A 25,550-nucleotide genomic window follows, 5' to 3' on the forward strand; every position below is an offset into this window, starting at 1 on the left:
TGTTTGATAGGTAGGACTAGAGGACTCCAGTATTGATTGTTATTGCCCTTGCCTCAAGTGCTTCAATTTGAAATGTGTGTCAAATGGGAAAAGCAGTAGATGTGAGGTGTTTTACATTTTTATCCAATTTTTGGCCGACACTTCCATCCAAAGTGACTTAGAACTGAGTTGAGAAGATGAAAGTTAAGAGCATTACCAAAGGACCCAACAGTGGTATCGAGATTTGAACCCATAGCTGATCAGTATCCCAGAGCCTTAACTCCTGAGCCATGGCCATCATATGTAGCCCTCGTTGGATGGCATAAATAAGTAATTACACAGTTATCAGGGGTGGTCAATGATAGTCATTAGCTAGCCCGCTAGGCAAGTAAAAGCTCCAGTGTGCTGCCCAGTCCCATGTTTTGGTTGCCTGGAAGCTTACTTGACTAGGTTGAAAGTGGTAGCTAACATAATGTAATAACATATGGCGAGCTAGTTAGCATGTGCATTAATAGAGACTAAGGCAAACAATCTTATAGCGTCTTATAGCGTATAGGATCTTATAGCGTATCAAGTTTGCACCCTTTACAAAAAGTCAATAAGCCATTGGCCAGTGTTTCAGCAAAGAGATGTACTGTTCTGTTTTCATATCTCACATTAAAGATATTGCATCTGGCTAGCGTCTTTATGCACCGTTTCTTTTCCTGGAAACTAATTTCCATCTCAGAGGTAAAGGTGTGGCTGAACTTGAAACAGAAGCATACTGTTGAGAACAGAGAATCAATGTCTGGCTTAGTTTGTATATTAAATTCTTCCTTCTTTTTCTCTGGTGTACTGACACTAACTTCTTCCTGCTTCTGTATTATTATTATAGATATTTCTATAATGCTTCTGTTGATTAAGCTTTAATAGGATGTGACATGGATACAACTCCGTGCTTATCTATTCAAATGTTGTTGAACACATTGGCCCATAATGCTACACAGTCTGGGATGAATGTAAAACCAATCTTGGTGCAGATTTGCATGAAAAATAATTATAATATGATGTAGGAGCTCTGCAACTTCACGTGTAGGAAGAAAAAAATGAACAAAAGTTATGCTAGATGTTTCTATAATAATGCACTGTAAATGATCCCAAATGACTGAGAAAACTGCAGAACATTGTGAATGTTGGTATAATAAAATTAATATCTGGAATTCAGAATTAATATTATGTGTGGAGGAGAAATTGAGACACTGGATAGCATAAATTAAAATGTTGTAGATCTGATTATTTTAACTGCAATGGACTGGCATCTCATCTAGGGTGTATTCTCACCTCACACCCGGTGTTCCCAGTTTAGTCTCCTGATCCACACAACCCTGACTAGGATAAAGCGGTTACTGAAAATGAGTGAGTGATTATTTTAAAGCCGAGCTTAGTTTAAGTCCCAAACTTGATATACAGTTTGATATATAGCATAACATTTAAGACGTACAAAGTTATTCCAGATATATAAACTCCAGACTTTTGAAACAGTAGAGCAGTGCTTATGTTAATATTTAGTGTGAATCAGTTATCTCACAGACTCCACTCTTGCTTCTGTTTGTGTGTGCGTGCGTGTGCGTGTGTGTAGCAGCGACATTGCTATTAGTTCGGAATGAATTAATTAGATGGAATACACTAAGCACATTTACTTTAGCGAGTCCCAGGTCCACTTCTGCCAGCTTCATTTTCAAGTTCCTTTAAACAAATAAGTGCAGAGGGATAATGAGCTGTTCTTTCCCCATGCTCTGCTGCCTGCTTGGCCTGCTCTGGAGCGGCTGCCTGATTGATGCAGCACACATCCAATCGTGGCGGAGCCTGTATTACATCTGGAAACTTCTGCCAGCTGATATCAACAAACCCCTTTTTCTAACACGTTGTTTGAAACCCTTTTGGAAAGTCATTTCAAAGTAGATCTTCATAGCACTTTTCTTTCTCCCAGCAGCTGTGTGTAATTTCCCAGTGATGTTTTCCTTTCTCATGTTCTACTCTCATGCATGCTGAGGACTTTTTTTTTGCAAACACTTTATTCACAAGGCCCTGAGGGAATCCATAATGCATCCTCATCTTGAGCAGATTAGAATTGTCTTAAAGGCTATTTCCACAGATTTGAGATTGCATTTACCAGAAAATGGAAGGCAGATTGACTTGTATCTCATGTGATTTGGGGCTTAATTCTTCTGTAGAAACAGAAAAGTGTTGCTACTTTTAAGTGTGTCGTAACTCAGTCTCTGTGACCTCAGATCGCAAGTTTTCAGTCGGGGTAGTGATTGGGTTTAGGGTTCCACTTGGGATGGGGTTAGTTTGGGTTTGAGGTTGGGGTTTGGGGTGCATTTGACTTTGGGTGGTTGGGTTTAAGGTTGGGTTTGAGGTTTGGGGTTAGCCAAATGTTGGCCAAAGAACATTTTAAAGTGTAATGATAGTAACCAAAGCAACCAAAGTATAGTCACCAAAAACTTCCACTACACCACTAGTGAAGATCCAGGTCTATGAAGTCAGAGTTAAGTAGAAAGCCATGCAGAATTGGAGCAGCTCCTTTCACTTTGTGCTTCAAGCACTTAACGGCGCTGAATACCTGCCATTGTGTGGATCCCGGCAGCTCGAACCCAATCTGTCCTCTATTAGAGCTGTTGGTTTCATGAAAGACTTTGGAGAAAGGCTTTGAACATCCCAAGTGACCTTGCAGGACTGTGGAGTTAAAAAAACGAGAGCAGCTTTATATGTGAATGAATGCAGACATGCCATCCTTTCTTCCATCTTTGCTTCACCTCTTTTCTGAATGAGCACTGATTGTGTACGTCACATGAATAATCTAGGATTTTATTCCTCCAATACCAAAGCATTTAGATGGGTTTGAGGTGGTACAGTGGCCAGAGTGCTGTTCTGCTCCACTCAGCCCTCTCTCTGGTCTCTGCCTTATCCTGTCTTCTGTAAATGCCCTGAGAAATAAATAGCACAGGCTCCACAGTGGAGACTGTGGTGGTCTAGCTCTGTCGCCTTGCAATAAATCCTTGCAAATGAGCAGCGTAATTGCTTTTAAGTGCCCTTTTCAAAATTGTCTTCTGCTAGTTCCAGGGCGTGATCTACTGTGTCAGCCTTTTAAATTCTGAGTAACTCTGATGCTATTAAGGGATCGCTAATGATGCTTACTGCTGGGACGGGGGTGGGAACCGACAGGCAGGTGCAGCGCGCGTAATAACAGAGCTTTCCCTAATCGTCTCCTGCAGTTAAGCGTTATAGTTCAGCTTTATCTTTCATTAAAGGAGGGCTTGATTGGTCGCTGTGTTGGAGCTTTCCATTGCGCAGGTCAGGATCTGTGTTATACTACAGTGCTGCTGAATTCTCAAATGGTGTTTAAGTTTCTATAACAGTACGACTCGGACAGCATTTGCAGCTCTAATTCATATTAATGCACTGATTCTAATACGTTAACGTTTCTATAGTAACAACTCATTCACGTATAGCAGACACTCCACATAATCTATGGCTGATAATAAAAAAAAGAAAGGAAAATGTTATTTAACAAAGAGAAATGTATAATTTTCACAAGGTGAAGTTTTCTGTGAGGAGATGTTAATTTAACATTTTATGGAAGGAGTCTCCAGTGTTAGCGCTTCGTGTCAGTCAGTCAGCGAGTTTCCTTCTTTAGAACAGAGGCGTTTACGCTGCATTTATATTGTCTTAATTTTTTTTGTCTTATTCAAGAGAAACTTCAAGAGAAAGAAGAAAATTGAGGCTGGTGAGGGATGACTTTTTAACTGTTATAACATGAGGGATAACAGGAACTTACATTTTTTGCTCAACAACAATAAATGTAATTATAAATGGATAAAAAGCACAAAGTATCATTCATTAGAAAATTCAAAACTGTTGAGGATAAAACACTTCAGGACATGCTGTTACTGGAAAATAATCAACTTCCTAGTGTTAACAGTGACATGAACCATCCTTCATATTGGGCTGCATCACACCAACCCGTTGTTGATTATTTTCCTATAACAGTGTGCTGCCAAGTGTTTTATTCCTCACTTAAGCACAACCTTTCTTCACTGTCTCCAGAAAGTGGAGGTCTTGCCAAGTGCGTTCATTGTATTGATTTATTTATTGTTTCTGAAGATCCATTTTGGCCGGCATCTCCCTTGAAACCACACAATTGAGTCGCCTGCACTCTTGAGCGAATTGCTGAGCTAAAACAGGCTACCGATTCCTATATTTTTCATTCAGTAATGCAGCCTGACATCGTTCTTATGCATAACTCTCTTTCTTGTTTACCTCAGTTTGATCTGATAATAGCTTCTCTTTTTCTGCAGTTAATCTTTCAGACCCAGATCAGGCCTGCAGGGTTATCTGCACAAACAGCACTCTGTTTGATGAAATTTTGAAGCATCACTTCCATTTAGAACATTGCCATTCATTAGGGATTTTCATCAGGCCAGTGGGAAGTGCAGAGTAATGCTTTCTGATGGGGTTTTAAGCCATGTGACTCCTTGTTCTCTCTGAACGCTTCTAGAGATTGTTTGCAAGAACATTCTGCATTATATTTCTGGCGTTTCTGAAGGAAATTTATGCATGAATGCTTAAATTCGGTGTGGAATTTCTTATTTGGTTGTCTAGCCCTTTAAGCAAGCCAATATGTGAATGGGATCTGAGACCACGAGGAAGGGTTTTGATACTAATGTTTTGATATTAATACCACAGTTATGGTAAAGGGTTCATCACAATGAAAAATTCCTGCAAACAGGAGTCAGTGTTTTTGCATTTTTTGTTGACATCCAGTGTTGGACAACTTGATTACTCTAGATTAGATTCTCTAAGACAGGGGTTCTTGAACTTTTTAGACCTAGGGACCTGTTTAATTGATTAGAAAACATACATGGACTCCTCAGTACAGACTCCATTAAAGAACTCCTATAAGAGCTCAGAAGTAAATACGTAATGGCTTTGATAATGGTAGGTTGACATTTCCACCACAAAATTTGAAATTTTTGGCTCCTCTTCATGGACCCCTGGGGCTCCCCGGACCCCACTTTGAGATTTGCTGGAAACCCACTGGAGTCCTGGCATCTTTGTTGGGCCCACAGTTCTCTCTGATCAAGCTCCATGAAGTTCATAATTTGTTTAAAGGCTCTCAATTTCCTGCCACAGCCAGCACTAGGTATAGTAATTCATCTTATTTATACACTCAGCTCCCTACTTGAAACCCCTAAAGACTCCCAGTACCAGGGCACAAATAGCCTTCTCTACTCTATAAATAAAATTGTCCCTGCTGGGGTTAATGTGGAAACGCTTTTTTGCCCCTCTTGCTTTAAGATTCTTTTCAATCCGACAAACCAACGATCACCTTTCATTGAAATCAAGTTATGGGTCACCATAGCACTAAAATTAAATGTCAGAGAACAGCAGGCTTTAATTTCACTGGACCTCCGATATGTTTTGACATTTGCACCTTTGAAGAAGGGATAAGCTGAGATTCGAAAGAGAAAAAAAAAAAATCACAGTGTACAGGAAGAAACCATTTAGAGTCAAACCAGCATTTTGATATTCTCTGCAACAGGGGTTCTTCAACTATTTAAAACTTTTTTTAACTGTCAGATAAATTCCAAACACCCTTTTACACAATTTTTTAATAAGTATAATTAGTTAAAAGTGTACGATATTATTTTGTTTATTTATTAGAGCCGTAGAGCATTTTATTTTTATTCTCTTTTTATTCCCTGGATTATACCTGGAACTTTCTCTCATGGAGTTGTTAGTGGCTCTTCAGGGGACAAATGTGAAACCTATAAAATTGCTGAAAGTCCTCTTTGTCAGTTAATCCTGCATGACCTTTACCAGCCTGTAAAGAGGCACTCAAGTGTAAAACTTGTAATGGCTGAATACACAATGTAATATTGAAAAATTTGGGGGGTGTAGGCTAAGGACTAAGAATTACAATCCTTATAAGCACAGTCAGCTCAGTACTTTCGCTTAGTGCAGCACAGGACAGGCTAAAAAAATTCTATTTTTTTTTTTTTTTTAATATATCCATAACTCAATAATATGATTATGCTTAGTTATACCCTGGCTTAATTTTTAACATTTCCATTTCAGTCTGAATACAGAATGCTGTCATTTAGTTTTTTTTTTCTCTTCCATTTTTCTCTACAGATTAATCTGAGGTTTGTGAGAGGCAAGGAATTAAAAATGTTAAATAAAATACACCAAATTTACTGACCACCCCTGTTTTCACTTATTTGGATGAAGTATGTTGAAAATCAGGGTATTTTCCTAATCAGCGTTGCAATTGTTGTTCTTTTCTTAAACCTGTTGAGTTCTTCACTTTGACATTGGTAATAAACAATCTTATAGGCTTCCTACGCAATGTTGGCATTTATATGATAACTTCATAGAAAGCGACTTTCATTTACTCAGAAGCAATGAGTCTTTAATATACAGTTTATTATAAAGATTTTATCAAAATGGTGTGGAGCAGCGTCTCGTCATCCTAAAATATTCATGCGCTATGGCTGTGTCATAATCAGTGCTGTCCGTCCATCTCTCTCGGAGCATGATTTGTGTGGAAGTGTCGGTGATTATGTTTAACAGCACACATCCACACACCAGAGGTGCAGAACAGACGGCTGGAGGGTTCTGAGCTCCAGCCTGGAGGATTCCTGCTCAGAATTTAGTGTGACAGGTTAACAGCCGACCTTGCTGACGTGCCAAGGACGAGCACACACATTTTCATCTAGGAGGATGAGCAGAGATGGATAGAGACAGAGACAGGAGGCTGCTTGAAGCACGAGTGTGATGTAGTTTGGCTCGGTGGAACGCTCTGAGAGGGGAAAAAGGGGGCTCCAACATGAACAGAATGGTAATTTGGCAAAGTGAAAACTTTGAATCTCTGATGCAGCTTCTTCACTTCAGCATCAGCACTTAATGTTCTTTTGAAGAACCATCAAAACGTCTCAGCATGCTCTCTTCTTTTTGTGAACTCAGCTCTTTTACTTTGCCTCTCGTCTTCTCCCGCTTTGGGATTTGGAAAGACTCTCTGTCTTTTTTTGCGATTCTGCATTTCCAGCACCAAACTCTCTCAATTTTGCTTTTATCTCTCCTTTTTTCCCGGGACTATTGTAGCAAACAGAACCCCGGCAATGTTTTTTTTTTTTTTTTTTTTTTTTTTTTTGGGTCGATAATATCTCCGCAGTACGCAGAGGCTCTTAGCAGGTGGAGGTTGGCTGGATGTCCTCCTCACTGTAGGAGATGACATGGAGGCTGGAAGGAAGGAGAGCTATGAGAGGAGATGACAGGCAGACAGCAGGTTAAGAGCAGCTTGAAGCCCTAATACACATGGGCAACTTTATCTGATCCGTTCTTATCTGCCTGCTGCAGGATTCTGGTCTCCACACACACACACATACACACATAAACACAAACACACACACACACACACACACTGGCAGCTTCTGTGTGACTTTCAGCCTGTCTGTTGAGATCAGGCAGGCCAACAGGAACTGAATCAGAATGAAAGGGCAAAATGAGTACCAGGGCCAGTCACATACCATGTGCCAGAGTGTCAGTGGGTGAAGGTGTACCTGACAGCAACTTTACTAGATCTCTCTCTCTCTCTCTCTCTCTCTCTCTCTCGCTCTCTCTCGTCTTTTCTCTCTCAGGTGTTCAGGAAGAAAGCCGTTGAGCTGGGGGAGAAATTACTGCCTGCATTCAAAACACCCACAGGCATCCCTTGGGCTCTTCTCAACCTAAAAAGGTCAGTCAAATACACACACACCATAACACACACACACCGTAATACCATAACTTCTATGTCAAATCTCAGGCTTTTCTGCTTTCTGTGTGTACACATTATTCTATATTTTCTGTTTTATACGCAGATCCTGAGAGTAATATCCTCATTGCATTTGTCCTTAGCAATTATCAGTTCTTTTAAAGTCCCGTGGTGCATAATGTGAAATATTAAAATGTCTGAACGATGCGCAAAAGCCAGGGCTGATCATGTGATCGTGACTTTGTCCTACTTTCTCCGAAGGCTGCACCCTTAACATTGAGAAGTAAAAGGTCCCCAAAGCAGTATTTATGTGTTATGACGCATTTCTGTCTTTTTTTCCAGAGTTTTTAAAAGAAATGTAATAAATCACTGATAATAAATTGCGCATCAAAAACTGCCACAATTTTGACACCACTTTCATATACAACCAACTCTGACACAAATAAGCATCGCTACCTGAAGTAGCAATAAAAACACAAAAACTATATCAAAGACATTATTAGTCACAACATATACATTAAATATACTACAATATAATAATATATAATGTTATTAGTTTCATACTTGATCTTCACCTAAACTCACCGCTTGCCATAGCTAGGTTTCGGTTGAGCGTAAAAAAACAAAACAGAAGCTACTGTTTTCTAAACATCTGCCCTCATGGTTTCTGTAGCAGATCCTCAGCTTGTTGCAGCCAATAACATGCACTTATGTAAATGATTTCCCTGAAACTGAAGAGTTTTCAGAAGTGATAACGAGAACAGAATGGACAGAGAAGCGTGTGTTTGTTCTTCGAAACAATTCCATGGAGTGAATCAAAAGTGGTAACATGACACACTACTATGAAATAAAACGTAACCAGTTCAAAATTATTTAGCCCTAATCATTAATCAGCATTAAAAGGTACATTTTGTCGCCATTCAGTTACGTTAGTCGCTTATTATGACAGTTTTTTTTAATGTAACTTCACAAATTGTCGTCAAATATGTCGTTTTACTAAGAATCAGCTTCCGAAATTAGCATCCGAGGCACTGAGTTTGATGCAGCAGCCATCTTCTGCACACAGTTAGAAACAAGGAACAAAACAAAACAAAGTTGTGTTTTTTTAAATTCGTAGTCAGTATGAAACTTATTATGTAATATAATAGAGTAAAACTCTAGAGTAATAGAGTATGTAATGTATATAGAGTAAAACTTTTCCTGGTGAGTAAAACTAGAAACACTGACATAAAGCAAGTCACTCTCATGCCTGTGGTGTTTTGCGTAACTTGGTAAAATAAAGCTGGCAGAGAGTCAGCTCGGTTACTAACATGGCACCGGTATCAGATCGCTATCAGGTGGCGCTCCGAGCCTTGAAACTGGAATTGGAAACTGGATATCGACTCCACCTGTCATGCAAATAAGCAGTCTTTCTGCTCTACGTTCTTATTTTGGCAAGGTCAGACATCTCATTCTTTTTCCAAGGAGTGTTTCAATGCTTGTTTTCATACTGAATTTAAAATTGTAATATTCAATCCACTGAGATAAAAAACTGTCAGAATGAGCTCAGTCTTTGCACACAAACTAGCGAAGTGTTGCTTGTATGATGCCTCACCAAGTTTGGGTTCTGCCTCAGAACTCGGGAGTCAGAGAGAGAAAAGAAAATTGTGTGTATGTGAGAGAGAGAGAGAGAGAGCATGTAAGGCTGCTTTTTTGTGTGTTGAATGGTATCCTGGTTTTCCAGCATTTGTGTGAGAGCGTGTTTGTGCTGAGTGTTCAGGGTCAGAGGTTCGGTGCTGGTAAATGCAGGGAGACAGTTGATCTGGATTCAGTGCTGCGTGTCTTGTTCGGAGCTGGAAAGCTTTATTCCAGTGGCTCGCAGCCTCAGCAGGGAGGGCGCAGGGTTAGTGTGCACTCTAGAGAATAGGAACCTGATAGAAGGCTTGATTGGCATGGGCAGTGCTGAATGAAACCCAAGTACTTCCTCTTCCATCTGTGCAAGCAAGTGGGCAGCAGTCGGAGAGAGTGATAGTGATTCAGCAGCTAGCTGTTCTTTATCCAAGGCCATGATGTTGTGTGTGTGTGTGTGTGTGTGCGGATGGTCCCTAATGCCACTGAAGGGACTAATGACTAATGGCTGGGATGGAGATAACATTTTGACTGAGACCTTTTCCTCTGGCCTCCTCGTGATCGAACCATCTGCGCTTATTAATTAAATGAGTGTAATGAACTAATTGGGAGGAAAATGAAGGGGGTTTACACCCCTGTTATGCCTGCTGATGCATGCCATCCCTAAAGCTTCACCAGCCATGCGATTCGCAAAAAAAACAAAATAAAAAAAAATAAACAGCAGCTGCTCTCAGACGAGAGGAAAACATCGCTTCACCCAGGTGGCCGAAACCCAACACGACCTCTTAATCAACGCATGGCGTAGTTCTGATTTGTTTTGACTAGGATCAAAACTCATCAGCGGGGAGCGTCTGTCATTTTTGACTGGATGCTAATTTGGTGAGTGTTTGCTCTAGTCTATAATCCGTGGAAAAGTCAAACTGGGCCTGCTGCCTAAATTGGTGTAATTATTCATTGTGCTAATAACTAGCTGAACGTATTCTGCAAAACAGCTGAGAAAAACATATTGTAGAAGCATGAAATTCAAGCTCAGATGCAATCTGTCCACTAAATACAGATTCACAACTGTATGACTATAAGGACAACAATCCCATGATTTTAGGATTTACAAACTCATACTACAGACAGAACTTACAAAAACCCAAGGTAGCTATAAACACTGGCTGTATACCTTTAAAAAAAACAATAATTTAATGATTTATGACCACTAACCAGTGTCACAAGGGTGCATTCCTGTTTGAGTCTGGTTCCACTCAAGAGCTTTTATTGCCACTGTCAACTCTGGTTTGTCCATTACAGATCTAAATATAATTCTGTATTAAAATTTCTCAAAAGCTACTTTTCTCCTCATCTCCCTTCAAGAACAAGGGTTTCTCAAGGGTTCCTAGATTCCTAAAGACAAAAATGAAGGACAAATCAAAGAATACTTATGGCTTCTAGATTTTTTTTTTTTTTTTTTTTAAAAACCCATATATATATATACATATACATATAGTGGTTTCAACATTGGTACAAACCACTGTGTATGTATTTTTAAAGCATTTAGAAGGTTATTGCTGTCAGAAATGGCCTAGTAATTGGTTTGGGCACTCTATCAGCATGCCCTTTGCAGATTTCTGAGTTTTTCTTTAAAAAGATGAGCAGTATTTGGACCAGATTTTATTTTTGTTTTTTTCCTTTTAGTTTTATGTGGAGTGATGAGGTAATTAACATGAAGTCCACTCTTTGGTAAACAATTTTATTCAGTCAACTCTCCAGTTACTCACATCCTGGCTCATCCGGTTCCTTTGTAGAATTGGGAGGGAAAAAATTCACCTGCATTCCAGTGCCAGTTAAATTAACATTCCTGTGCCATCTAGAAGCTAGAATACTAAAATGCAGTACTATACAAAGTGGAAAATTGCAAATATTGACACAGTTATTGTGGACTTCAAATAGACTTCAATGGCCTATAATTGCATTTGAAGGTTCTATTGGAGCCATAACATTAATCAACATTTATATAACAGAGTCTCAATACTCTGATGAACCCCTTTTTGAATATCAGAGTCTGACCCACTTTTATCATAGACTCTCCCAATTTGGTTATTTCACGTAACCCAGTTTTGAAAGGCCAGAAGCTGCTGCCTTCCTCACACCAGCCATCATCCTCCTCCTCCTCCTCCTCTTCCTCCTCCATCTTCTCAGTTCCAATCCCGTGAGTAACAGCAGCAAACTGAGGCGCCAATAATTTTACAGCAGCACAGCGCAGAACAACCTTGACCCACATTTCATTTGGCCAAGACCGAGGGGCTCTGTGGTGGCGTCGAGCTTAAAAACCGCACACGCATACACGTAAACACAGAACGTAGAAGACATGACATGTTGAGAATGTAAATTTATATATATATATATATATATATATATATATATATATATATATATATATATATATATGTAATAAATTAGTGTGTGTTGCATGATTATTCATTTTTACTAGTCGACCAGTAATTTAAACAACTATTCTTTAACTTTTCTCTAGTTAAAGCAAAACTGATGTATTGCTATGTTTAGTCTGTTTTATTACTGCAGTTAAATGCTGATAAAGAACAGCAAAGATATCATCAAACCACACTTCAATGAATAGCCATACAACGGCTATAAATTACATTTCCAGCTCCAATGGCTTTTTAGGTTACACTGTTTCATTACACAACGAAAATGAATAAATCAGTGCAATAAATGTGCAAAAAAGATACATTTGTGTATGGTATTACATTATTTAAGGACTATCACTGAATTGCTCTCTTTAGGTAGAGATAAAGAGCTAAATCCCACTGCACCATTATCAGCGGGTAGTTGAATGGCATCGTGGCTAATGTAGGAAACCAAACCAAAGTGAGATGAAAAGTTTCAACCAAAAAAGTTCAATGGACACAACTCAAGATCACATATTAATTATAAAGATTAATACGCAAGTTGTTCAGGGTGGATTTGTCCTCATTTAATATGTAAAAGAAAATGGCTAAATGATTTTAATTGCCGTTAAATTAGCTGTGATGATAAATAACAGACCACGTTATGAGCCGGGTTTTGCTATGTTAAGCTGTCAAGATGTGAGTGTTAAATCTCGACACATTAAAGCAGGCCAGCGTTTAAAACCAGCTCGTGATAAGAGAGGTGGAAAGCAGTTGACAAGAACAGTGCAGATAAACAGTTGGCCTGCTGACAGTTGAAAAGGAGAAGTGGGACAGCATTAGGAAGGGCAAAACTATTGTTTTATACACTCAGCACACAGCACAAGCGACACTGCATTTGCTTTATGTTTTAGTAAACACATAAAAGTTACGCTTGAGTGCAAACGTTTGCATACCCTCAGGATAAAATGATGAAGACGACAAAGAATTCTTTAAGATGAATTGTAAAATAGTGGTACAGTTTTCTTTTTTCCACCCAGAAACCATGGGGAGGGGGGTGTAAAATTTTGCACTCAATTCTAATGCACTTGGTGGGGCAGCAGGTAGCGTCGCCAGAGAGTCCCCTCCAGAGTTCCTGGAGTTTGGTCTTGAACTCGGATTTCTGTACAGTTTTGCACTTTCTCCCCGTATCCATGTGGGTGTCCTCCAAAAAACAAGCCATTAGATGGTGTATCAACTTTAAATTGCACCTAAGTGTGAGCATGTGTACTGATGTACAGAATGTATGCATGGTACCCCCACAATCAACTGGCATCTCATCCAGGGTATATTCCAGTATTCATGGGACAGGATCACCAAATCACGGGGGTCTCTGAACATGTACAGTATATGGAAGAGGACAATCAGCGTCTTCTTCAGCGTTGTTTATTTCGTTGTCGTGGTAATGACTAATGTTAAAAAAAAATCAGCAGTTATCTATTTATCTTCTGCAAAACCTTGAGTAAGCTTTAAGTTGCCTGCAAAAACATGAAATGGGCTAGCTCTGCTCATCCTAAAGCAGAGCATTGTGGGATATGTTAAATATCCCATTTGGACATTAATGTTCTCAGCCATATCTGATAGTCATCACCCGGAAGGGAGTTGGCATCACCCACAAACAAGTGACTCATGGGGTCATTCCAACTTCCCCTCATTCTGACATTACGGTCAGCCTCAACAACTTCTCTTTACTGTCCCTATGCCGCTTTAATTGAGTCAAGGCAAGTTAAGTTGAGTTACGTCAGGCTCTGGCAGGAAGGGAAATCTGATTTTGGAGTTCTTTTATTGTTCTTACGAGGCATAATAAAAGACAGCAAGAGGGAGTGTGGGATGAAGATAACCCACTGAAAACAAGCCTGAGAAGATAATTCTCTAGAACAGAACGTGGGATGCAGCAATTGTGACTGGATGGTGGGGTAACACCAAACAGGAAATGAAGACAATGCATCCTGCCTCTTTACAAATCCTCAGTAAGAACAAAATGTACTAAGGGCATTTATATTTTTGTAGAATATTTTAATTATTGAGTAGTTAACAGTGTATTCCCTAGTGTTTGTTTTTTTAAAGACTTTGGTGGTGGTTTGAATTGAGAAGAGTTAGTGTTCCTATAGCCTCAAAATACAAAAAGGGTAATAATGATTTGCAGAGGTACCAATTTTCCCATTTTTCTTATGATTAAAACTATGATTAAGACTTTTGTATAGTGCAGGGGTTCCCAAACTTTTTGGCCAAATGACTCCAAATAGACATTCTGAATTTTATGCGACCTCAAGCCTAGACCACTCTGTTTTTTTTTTATTCCAGATTTAAAAAGTAGGTCTTGTACATCCATAAATGTCAACAAAGGTTTTTTCATCGTTTTGTGTTTGTTTTCTTGACTGTTGTTTTACAGAGTCAGTCACTCAGTGTTGTCGATGAACTAGCAGAGCGAGATAGACGGACAGAGAAATGTTTGCACTAGTGTATCAGGCTAGGGAAGAAGACTAAAATAGCACATAACATCTTAATTTAAATGTAGTTCGATTGAATGTGATGCCTGGCAACATTTCAGAATAGTAGCATGAACAAATGCCTCTTCATAGTTAGAGTGATGTTTGTAATATTAATTTGTCATGACCCCTAGTTTGGGAAACCCTGGTCAGGTTGGTTATGCAATTGTAGGTGATGATAATGAAGTCATCCTCTATTCGCTATTAGTTAAAAAAGAAAAAAGGTTACATCTAGAGCCAAAAAGAGTTTTTCCCTCTAGTGAAGCCCTTAAAAGAACCCTAATACAGCTTTCTCATTCAGAGAAGGTTCCAAGTAGACCCCTTTTGGGAAGCTCAGAACGTTTTAACAAACCAAAGAATCTTTGAAGAAACATTTTTGAAAACTGGAACATTGATGCTGCTAGCTGGCCGAATTGAACACGTGAACAGCAAGACGTATCTCATAGCAGACTTACAGAAATCAGGATGTAGATTTAGATCCCTATTGAACAAGCCAGAGGTGATAGTGATGAGGAAAAACTCTGAGATGACATGAGGGAAAAAAAACTCAAAAGGAACCCATCGTCTTTTGGGTGAGGCTGGATAGTGGAACCATTATATAGGTGTAGAAGATGATCCCACTATTCAACGTCACCACTATCCAGCGTGGGATCATTATATAGGTGTAGAAGATGATCCCACTATTCAACGTCACCACTATCCAGCGTGGGATCATTATGTAGGTGTAGAAGATGATCCCACTATCCAGCGTCGCCACTATCCAGCGTGGGATCATTATGTAGGTGTAGAAGATGATCCCACTATCTAGCGTCACCACTATCCAGCGTGGGATCATTATATAGGTGTAGAAGATGATCCCACTATTCAACATCACCACTATCCAGCGTGGGATCATTATGTAGGTGTAGAAGATGATCCCACTATCCAGCGTCACCACTATCCAGCGTGGGATCATTATGTAGGTGTAGAGGATGATCCCACTATCCAGCGTCACCACTATCCAGCGTGGGATCATTATGTAGGTGTAGAAGATGATTGGTTCGCTTATGATTCTGGTTCCTCTCATGGTTTCTTTCTCATGCTGTCTTCACCACTTCACCTCTGGCTTGTTTATTAGGGATCTAAATCGACATCCAGTTTTCTGTAAAGCTGCTTCATGACAGTGTCTACTGAACTGAACTGAAGAGTGGTGTACGTCAGTCATAGGGGGGCGTTATGGATTGTGTAGTTGACTTTCACATGAAGTCAGCAGATGTGAATCATTCTAAGATGAGTAATAGGTGCCCTGGGAAATGATTTCCTAAAAATAGTTGAAGCCCTAATGGCTGATTTTTAAAACATTAGATTTCGTTTCATTCGTCTCATCTCATCGTTGTGTTATATTTACCCTTGAGTTGAAGGCCATGTGAATTTAAGGAACTTGTTTTATTTTAAGCTTAAGTGACAGCAAGAGCAAATTGTAGAACATCTTGCTCGTCAGAAAGAGATTAAATTAATATGTTCCCCCGGCTGTAGAACCATAGCAACGGCATGCCGGCTTTTTTTCCGATGCAACAAATTGCTTATTAGCTGTTCGCTATCTGCATTTGAAAGGGACTTGTCATTATAGGCACTGTGTCACACAAGTTGCTGAAGCACCATTAAGGGTGTCCTGTCAGAGCAAAGCAATGCTGTTGGATTTCTATAGCAGTGGCTCAGTAGCTGTTGTATATAAAGCACCATTTTTGTTGGACGGCTTGATGGCTTCACCTAGCTATGAGGCTTGGGTTTAGTTCAGTAAGTCAGCTTGCTAATGGATTTGTGAATAGGACCCATGCTGGGCCTTTTGGGGAGAAACGACGTGTAATAATTAGCTCGAGACAAAATGTATTCCATCAGTGTAGAGTCGGTTAGTCTGCTGACGGAGTGTGTGGAGCGTCCGAGTGCGGTTTAACCCCCTGCAATCAGGCATTAGCCTTTCTCTCCTGGTAGGAATACAGCTCAGTTTGAGCCATGACTATGAGGACTCGTCTCTTCAGCTGCTGATGAAAAGGGAAGAGATGGAAAATTAGACATCTATTTAAAAAAAAAAATCTTAACTTCAATTAGTCATCCAGGCTTAGAATAGGCTGATGTTTCTCCCTCTCCTGCCGTTGAAAAATGGCCACCAGGTCATCACATTTGTGCGTAATCAATCTAACGATCCAGAGAAGGGCTCTGAGTAATTTGTTCATGATCCGAGTGGCCTGATTACAAGAGCCATTTGCGTGTTCCACGCCAATGAGCAGTCTCTTTCCATTTTATCGGAATTTTTCCTGAAGAAAAAAAAAAAAGCTCAGCCGTGTCTTAGTGAGCATGGCTGCCCCCGCTGATGATTTACAGCGCCCACGGTGGAAGTGGAGTGCCAAACATGTGACCTTATTGCGTTTCCTTGGGCTGACATGAGAGTTCCTGAGAGGAAAATCCATTAACCATTTACTGGATGTCTGAAAAGTGCTGTAAGACAGTCTTATTGAGTCTCCGACTCGTGCTTTTCCTAGCATGAGAGAGGACACTGTCTGAGTCCTAAAAGCTAAAACATTGTGACGCTGCTGGATTTGACTGGCGATATGTAGAGTTTTGCTCCAGACAAAGTATTCACATCACACTAGCTCCAGCTCTTAGTTTGTCATGTTTCATGAAGAGACATTGAACATTTTTCAGCTGCTTGTCGTACACACAGATAAATGCCAAGTCCAGCTCTACCATTTATAAATGATTAGATATTCCTGTCATAACTGGCAGATCAACCTCTTTTTCACTGGAAAATTGATACCAGGTCATAATGGGAAAGGCTCCTAATGGAAGAGGAGCTTATCTGAACATGACCATTAAAAGCAGGCTTCCTATGAAAATAACGGCCTGTGTCTACTGAAACACTCTCTCACCCTGCTGATGTCAGTGTACAGCGAAAGCCAAAAGTGAAAGTTTAAAAAAAAATTACTTTTTTTTTTAAATACATTTTAATACATTCAAAATGCAGCTTGAAGTTTAAAAAATGAAAAAAAGAAAGTGAAAGAAAGAAAAAGTTATAAATAAAAATAATAAAAATGCAATATGGCAGTGACAGAAAAAGGACAATAATAATATTAACCATAAAAATAGATAATAAATGTGTAGAAAATGTGTAAAAAAAAATGTAATAAATGTACAATAAAAAAAAGTAATGTAAAAGTAAGACAAATGAAAGCTAGTTAAATGCTAAAGTTGAAAAAACAGCCCTTTTTTAATCAGTAATAATAATAATAATAATTATTATTATTATTATTATTATTATTATTATTATTATTATTATTATTTTATTCTTTATTTTATTTCTCATTTCATTTTTTATTTATTTTTTTAAAATTTGCCTGTAAAGTCACTCAAATATACACTCTTAGGGGGAAAAAGGCTTCAATTCTGAGTTATTCTGTTTATCTCACTGAGGAACACAAAAAAATTATATGTAGAACTCTACAATAGTGGGTTTTCTATTCAAAAAAAATTTTCATGTAGAACCTCAGTGGAAAGCTAGATACCTTAACTATCCAAAGTACCCCTGAACGCCCTTTTTAGTTTTTAGGGATTTACAGTCTTTGAACGTTTCTTCTAGCACTGTAAAAGTTTCTTTAGTTTGTCCCTTTGGGAGCAATCATAAAGGTTCTATTAACCTTAAAGACTGAAAGGTTCTATGTAGAACCCCTTTAAGAAGCTAAAATCCTTACCATCTAAAGAACTCTTGAAGAACCCCCTTTTTAAGTCCATTAGATGGTGATTTTTTTTGTGCCACAGGTTTAACCACAGGAAGAACTTGGTTTGGCTTGGGAAAAAAAGTTCTATCTAGCACCCTAAAGTTTCTTTCATTTGTTCCTTGCACAGAAGTGGGAACTCCTTCTGCATTTAATGCATGACTTGATTTCTATCTGGCTCTTCAGTACACATGACAGACAAGTCACAAAGTCAATAAAATCAAATGAAAAACAAAACAAGAGGACGGGTGTGTCGACTAGCTGGTGACGTGGCCGTTTGTCAAAAGTTACCATCAATTCATCAAGTTTATGAGTAGTACCAAGATCAACATGTTAAAGCAACACAGAATGGTAAGGGCATTGTTAGAAAGAAGAACTGAACAATGGTTACCCCATTCCGGTAATGTTACACACTGTGCAGTGTGTGTTTATACATTCCTTTCTAACAGTGCCACACAGTGTAGTGACACAGCCATCAATCATTAAAGCTAAAAATCTATAAAAACTAAAGAGAAATATCACTAATAAAAATTTGCAAACCCAAAACTAGTCTGAATTTCAAAGGGGAAGTCAAAACACACACAAACACACACACACACACACACACACTGCCACATCCATTGCTGTAATCTCCTTAAGGCTCTTAAGGCTCAGCACATCACAGTGTTTTCATCTTTTTTTTTTTTTTGGGCGTTTTTCAAATTAACGTCCCAAGCTTTAATCTGCTTTGTAACAAACAAAGAAATTGTTTTGGCACCATTTATGTTTATGTATACGTGTGTTGTCCATCTTCCAATGTGTGTATGCGCGCTTTGTGATTTATTAAGATGTCAGGCCTGGCTGTTTTTTTTTTTTGCACGCTAGATTTTTTGTTTATTTGTTTGTTTGTTGGTTGTAAGAAAGAGCTCTGAATAAATGCATGACATTTATGGTATGCTTTATATTCAATTAATTATATATACATTCTATTATTAAATATTAAAATGGACAACGTATGTGTACTTTCAGCAGGGGTGGAGAAATGATTGATTTATTACCTAGCCCATCAGGCAAGTACAAGCTCCAGTGTGCTGTCCACGCCCATGTTTTCGTTTCCCAGAAACCTCACTGACTAGCCTAAAATGTAAAAGGTAGCTAACGTGTTGTAATAACGTTATAGTTGTAATAACATATGGTGAGCTAGTTAGCTAGTTAAGTGCATTAATAAACTGAAATGTATAAGTATACGAATTCACAGAGGAGACACAAATGCGTAGCCATCGTTCTTATCCTCTCTTGGTAAAGTTTTTAATGTAACACAAGTCTTTGCGAAGTCTTTGCGAGAAAAAGACACCATCCTTAGCGAATGTTTTGCCGAAGAGCTATGTATGCGGTATTTTCTCTTCACAGTATATTATTCTAGTCTAGCTGCATCGTTACTTTCTTTCAGTACATTTTATCACCAGATGACTGTTACTTTTTGTATTTGTGTACTTCTACTAGAAATTGTACTCTCTAATCTCTTGCAGCAGGAGAGTTAGCCTATGTACAGAATTCTGGTGTTTATTCGTCAGTGTTTGCACGTACCTGCGTGTCCATGATTCCGAAAAGATCGTCTGTCATATGTGCACGCTAATTAATCAGGGTGTTATAGGGACATAACGATAGCAGTGAATCCACTACGATGCGAATTCAGTTTCTAAGGCAACGATTAGATATTTGATGTTGCAACTAAATCTGATACGATATGATTTAGTAGCCTCAGATCGATATGTGACCAACTTTGTTCTGAATCATTTAAATCGTTTAAGCATAGCTACAACGTATTTATAAAAACGTATTTGTTTGTTTTGCAACAGTAAATAAGAAGTACATTGTTTTGTTTTTTGTTTTTTTTGTTTGTTTTTTTTTCCTGGTTGTTGAACCTATTTGTCTGCCGGACAGCTACGAATTAAAAAACTGTGGCAGAATCTCAAATGCCATTTTTACAGTGTAGGTAACACTAATGCTTTATTCTGTGGCAGTAATAAATTAGAGACTCTTTAATATTCAAATGCCTGCAAGTACTAAAGGTCTTTACCATGAGTCAGAGCAAGTCAGAGCACTAGAGGCTAATTTTTTTTTTTTTTAGAACCAGTAACACACTATGCTTTTTCACTCACTCAATCACTCATTCTGCCACGTCCTAATTTCACGATCAAGCCATGTTCCTGCCTCCCAGTATTAATTTGACTGATTTACATTCTGCCCCTCGGTCCTGTCAGACCATAGCTGTGAAAAGTTCAGTGAAAAGCGAAAAACTCTTTCAGGGGGCTTTGATTTTGTGCCATTAGAAGGAGACAAGCCGTAATTTGTCTTAATTGCTGCTGATGCCGAGGTTCCGTCAGAGCAGATCCCTTAATGATGCTGTCATCTTAATCGCATCTGGGTGGGAAGCGGAACATCCCGGCGACGTCCATTAAGAGGTCAGAGGTCAGCTGTGGATTTATCAGACTCGGATAACATTTCAGTGGAAGTGAACTGCACAGAGGAAGTAGAGCGCACACTGATTGACGTTGGAAGGAATTGCACTCGGATGTTAATCAGCCTGTTAGTCACATGTGGAAAGAAGCGGCATGCGGAGTAAATGCCACTCGAGCTCATGCAGTAGGCACTCAGTGGAGCTAGAAGTGTTTTATGACCTGTTATCAGAAAGGGGCATTGAAAACTAACCATATCTGGTATGTGTGTGTTTGTGTCTGCAGTGGCATAGGCAGGAACTGGCCGTGGGCGTCAGGAGGCAGCAGCATTTTAGCCGAATACGGCACGCTGCATTTGGAGTTCGTCCATCTAAGCAGGCTGTCCGGGAAACCTGAGTTTGCAGAGAAGGTGAGTCAGAGCCCGCGATTTAACCCCGGGCTTAACAACAAGCTTTATATTCACACCGAGTTGCCCTTTTCTCAAGTCCACCCACCTTCTAGGTCACTTTGTAGGTGTACAATTACTGACAGTAGTCCATCAGTTGCTATGCACAATTTATCAGCATCCATCAATAGAAAGAGATCATCAAGTGCATCAGGTACAGCCATGTTGTTGGGGTTTTAAACGCTTATGAAGGAATAAAACACTTTGGGATATTCAGTTATAGGAAAATAATATACAACAGGGTTGTATGAAGCATCCCAAAGTTTTATTCCTCTTTCCTACCTCAGCAATGTTGAATACTCGAATCTGATTGATCAGAAGATGTGCATTATTTTTGTGTAAAGGCACAGCGTGGAAGGTAGTTCTGGCTGTAACATAAACAATATGTTTATATAAATGTGTTCATTGTAATGCCTTATTGTTTCTATGGTAACAACTCATACATGGGGACTTGTATGGCAGATGCTTGATGTAAGCCGAATAATAAATAATTTTTTTTTAAAGAAATGTGCTGTTTAACAATGAAAAATGTATCATTATAATATCTAAATGTATCATGTGTGGAAGGAGTCTCTAGGGTTAGAGCTGTGTAACACTCATGGTGCTTTGTAAAGTTTCCCTGCATGAGAAAGTCTTGAGGATAGAGGATCTTCTTGGTAAAATGATAAGCTGTGTTTCTATTTCTTAAACAAAAGACTTTTATTAAAGAACCACTAACCAAGTCATGTAATTAATCCTAACTCATCGTGGGCAAATATCAAAGGGTTAAACCCCTTCATAGAAATGCCTCACATCTGTTTGCTTTTAACATGCAATTCAAGATGGAAGTGTGAAAACTCAGCACGGTATTTATTTATGGTCCAATAATCATAGTCCTTGTCTACTGCGGAGGTCAGAGCACAGACAGACAACATTAAACCCAGAAAATCCTCCACAATCCTCCACAAACACTGAACGAGACTTCACGAAGAATTTTAGACACAACATAAAGAGTATAAATGAGCGAATTAATCAAGAACTAATATAAAAACCTGGACACAATTAGGTAATAAGGAGATTACAGAAAGGGGGCGGAGTCAGGACTGACGGAGAAACAAAAACAAAAATCAGTACATGGTTCTTGACGCCATTGGAACCATGATTCGACATTACATTATTTGAATTTAGGTGCATATGTAAATGTAACTAACATAGTTAATGTTTGTTGTTACATTGTTGTCTTGTTACAGTTTTCATTTTACCAGTTATCTCCTCGAACACTCCTGTTTGCAGCTCCCAGGTTCATATCCTGTTTCCTGGATATGAACCTAAACTCTGAGCTAAACTGCCACATAAATGGTGATAAAAAGAGCTCTGAGACGAGAGCTCACAGTTACACAGTTACAGTCGGTCAGAAAGACACTCCAGCGTCCAGTACAGAAGCCCATTATACCAGCCAGCACACTGTGCTTATTTTCCCAGTGTTTTCCGATCGGAGGTCTGGTACTCACGCCTCTGCTCCAGTGGGACGCTGATAGATGATTCCATTACACACCCTGAATGAGGATCTACTTAACTCTGAAAGTGACCTGCACTTTACAGATTGATGAGTGCAATCTACACTAGAAAGCATGTCTGGCATCTCGAGCATGTTCTGCGTCCCCTGCGTCTTTCATCAGAGCTGATCCACCAAACCATAGCATCTATAAAACGCCTGATTTTGTTCAGTACTCATGTTTTAGTGCTTTTCTCCTGAACAGTGCCTCGCGGCTCGCCTCGACAAATTACCCATGATCCCGCATTTTGTCTCTATCTCCACTGCCAAGTGAGCCGTGCTGTACTTAAGTACCCATGCTAAATTTGATTACCCTTCTTACCCATGGACCATGTTGGGTGAGTCTGGGCATGTGGGCGGAGCTAAAACAATTTTCACAGTATTGTTTTCTTACTGTGATTCTTTTCCACGATCCAAATACAATCAGTCATCTTCTAATTAGGGCTAAATAAGTATAAAAAATATATTAGGGCTAATATATATATTATAAATGAATGAATGAATGAATCAAAATAAATAAATATGAATATAATAAAGCTGTGATAAGGTTAGCCAAAATTTTATATCTCAATAATTATATTTGTCTACCTGCATTTTTATGGAAATGTGTTCTGTGTTATTGTTTTATGTATTTCAGAATTGTATTCTCTTTAAGATAGTTTCTGTCGATCCTCAAATTGCTTTCAGAACTTCTAATATTGAAAGAACAACATGTTTTCCCTCAGAACAGCATTGAGAAACCCAGATCAAGCAGTTGATATATTATCTCGTGGTTTCATGACATTAAATAATAAATCTTTTTTTTTTTTGCTTTGAAGCAACAGAAGACTTGAAGAAAGAATGTTTCTTTCTTCATTGAGGAGGCTCGTCGCTAATGAATATTAATTAACCTAGGCAGTCTGTTTTATGAATATTAATGTCTAGGGGTGGACTCAGGGAAAAGAAACTGAGGTAGAGAGGCAGATGAAGGCTCTAGGACCATTCACTGGCATGATTTTCAATGAGTTTTTTCATAATCATTTATACAATGAGCATAATGCAAAAATCACGGACTAATGTCATATGAGCACTTTAATACTCTTAATATTATATTAAAACCTCCAAATAAATCACTTCACACCAATTATGTGCTTGACCTAGATCTCACAGCAGTGCATAAGCAGCAGATTTGCAACAAGTAACAGTTTAAGGCAGTAAATCAGTAGAATAGGCTAGGCTGACAGATTTTTATTTGGTATTCAGGGATATGGACCACCATTAAACTTTTTTTTCTGATGCAGGTCATGAACATCCGGAAGGTTCTGAATCGTCTGGACAAGCCGCAAGGACTTTATCCTAATTACCTGAACCCTAACAGTGGACAGTGGGGACAGCGTAAGTCTGGCTGTCTCTCTCTTTTTCAGCCTCTGTCTCATTCTTTCTCTCTCTCGCCTTCTCTGTCTGTCTCACTCCTTTTGCTATTGGTACAAGAATACCAGGAACATAAAAGTACCTTCGGTCATCTCTCTCAGGAATAAAGACATCCTAGTCCAGTAAACTTGAGCATCGTAATTTAATGGCATCTCTCAGGTGTCCAGTGTAGCACCTGGTCTCATTCGCTGCTCAGTTACCACTCTATATCTGCAATGTTTTCTCAATTCCTTTTCTGAGATTTCAGAATCGTTCAGCCAAAATTTAATTATAAACAATATTCCCTTAACATCAAATGTACTTTTAAAAAATATGTTAAACTATAGATGTAGTGTCTCTAGTTTTCACTGGAGTTAGGAGGCTGGCAAATAAGCCTCAGGTTGTTCAGTATATCAGACTTTGTTTAAGTGGTTTCTGACTCACTGTTATGTATAAAAATGAACAAAAGGGCTTCGAGAGCCAAAACCAGCCATTCTGGATCACTTTGTGTATCAGCACATAGTTTCGTGTCACTCAGCACCAGCGTCACGCTCAGGTAGGAGGCGTGGCCTAAAGTTTGAAGGTTGAATTTGTTACGTTGTATTTGCAAAATGGATACAACACTTATTTGTAGTTGTATCCAGGAAAGGTTGGTGCAACACTCACCTACACGATTCTGTAACTGTAATGCGAGATAGTGAACGTCTATAATGCACATCAGCGAGCGCGATCTGGTTGTCGGTAGAACGATGTTCACTAGGTGAATTTTTTTACTAGATGAATCTGAGGCTATAGTGGACACAGGCAGATTGGGGGGGGAAAAAAACATCGCCTTGTCTTTGTCCAATCTCCAACCATCCAGTTTCAGTGATCCCGTGCCCACTGTAGCCCCAGATTCCTGTTCTTGGCTGACAGAAGTAGAACCCGCGAACTGTTGTAGCTCATCCACCTTAAGGTTCAACATGTTGTGCGTTCTGAGATGCTTTTCTGCTCACCACAGTTGTAAAAGAGTGGTTACTTGAGTTATCGTAGCATTCCTGTCAGTTCAAACCAGTCTCACTATTCTCCTCTGACTCAGACCTGACACACAAAATGTTTTTTTTGTTTTTAGCATCATTATGTGTAAACGCTAAAGACTTAAAAAAAAAATCCTAGGAGATCCAAGATTGCATTTTTTTTTTCTCTATTCTGATGTTTGATGTTAACATTACCACCTGCTGCACTACGCACATGAGTTAGCCTAGCAAACGTCTACTACTTTGCGAATTCATTAGCGTGCACGGATCAGAGGCGAACTCTTCCGGATCACAAACACGCAAAAAAATCCAGCGCAAAGCCATCATAACTCTGCTGCTCTGAGTAAAAGTCACGTCACAGTTAAATATATCGAGACACAAAAAAGACGCTAGTCAGACTTGAATAGTTTTTGCGATGTGAAATAAAAACAGAAGCTTATAGCCAGACGTTGACCAATGACTTTGCTGTCGTTTTGTCGAGGGCATGACCATGATGTGCTACATTAGAAACGTTGTTACAGAAGTTTCCCTTAGCCTGTACTAGCGCACCTAATTAGCTAACTAGCTCGCAATATGTTAAACAGTTAAAAAAGTTAGCTACCACTTTTTTAGCTTAGTTTCCAGGCAGGACACCGGAGCATTCAGTGCACAGTGGGCTTGTTAATATGATTGTACT

General features: G+C 39.1%; 1 protein-coding gene across 1 annotated transcript in view; it reads left to right on the forward strand.

Annotated features, from left to right (window-relative positions):
- Nucleotides 1-25,550, forward strand: part of man1a1 (mannosidase, alpha, class 1A, member 1) — a 110,341-nt gene that overhangs the window by 67,054 nt on the left and 17,737 nt on the right. The window contains exons 5-7 of the mRNA XM_026922803.3: nt 7,659-7,753; nt 20,776-20,899; nt 23,750-23,843. Coding sequence (XP_026778604.1) covers nt 7,659-7,753; nt 20,776-20,899; nt 23,750-23,843 — 313 coding nt within the window. The remainder of the gene's footprint in view (nt 1-7,658; nt 7,754-20,775; nt 20,900-23,749; nt 23,844-25,550) is intronic.

This window comes from Pangasianodon hypophthalmus, chromosome 19 (genome assembly GCF_027358585.1).
Source record: "Pangasianodon hypophthalmus isolate fPanHyp1 chromosome 19, fPanHyp1.pri, whole genome shotgun sequence".
NCBI lineage: Eukaryota > Metazoa > Chordata > Actinopteri > Siluriformes > Pangasiidae > Pangasianodon > Pangasianodon hypophthalmus.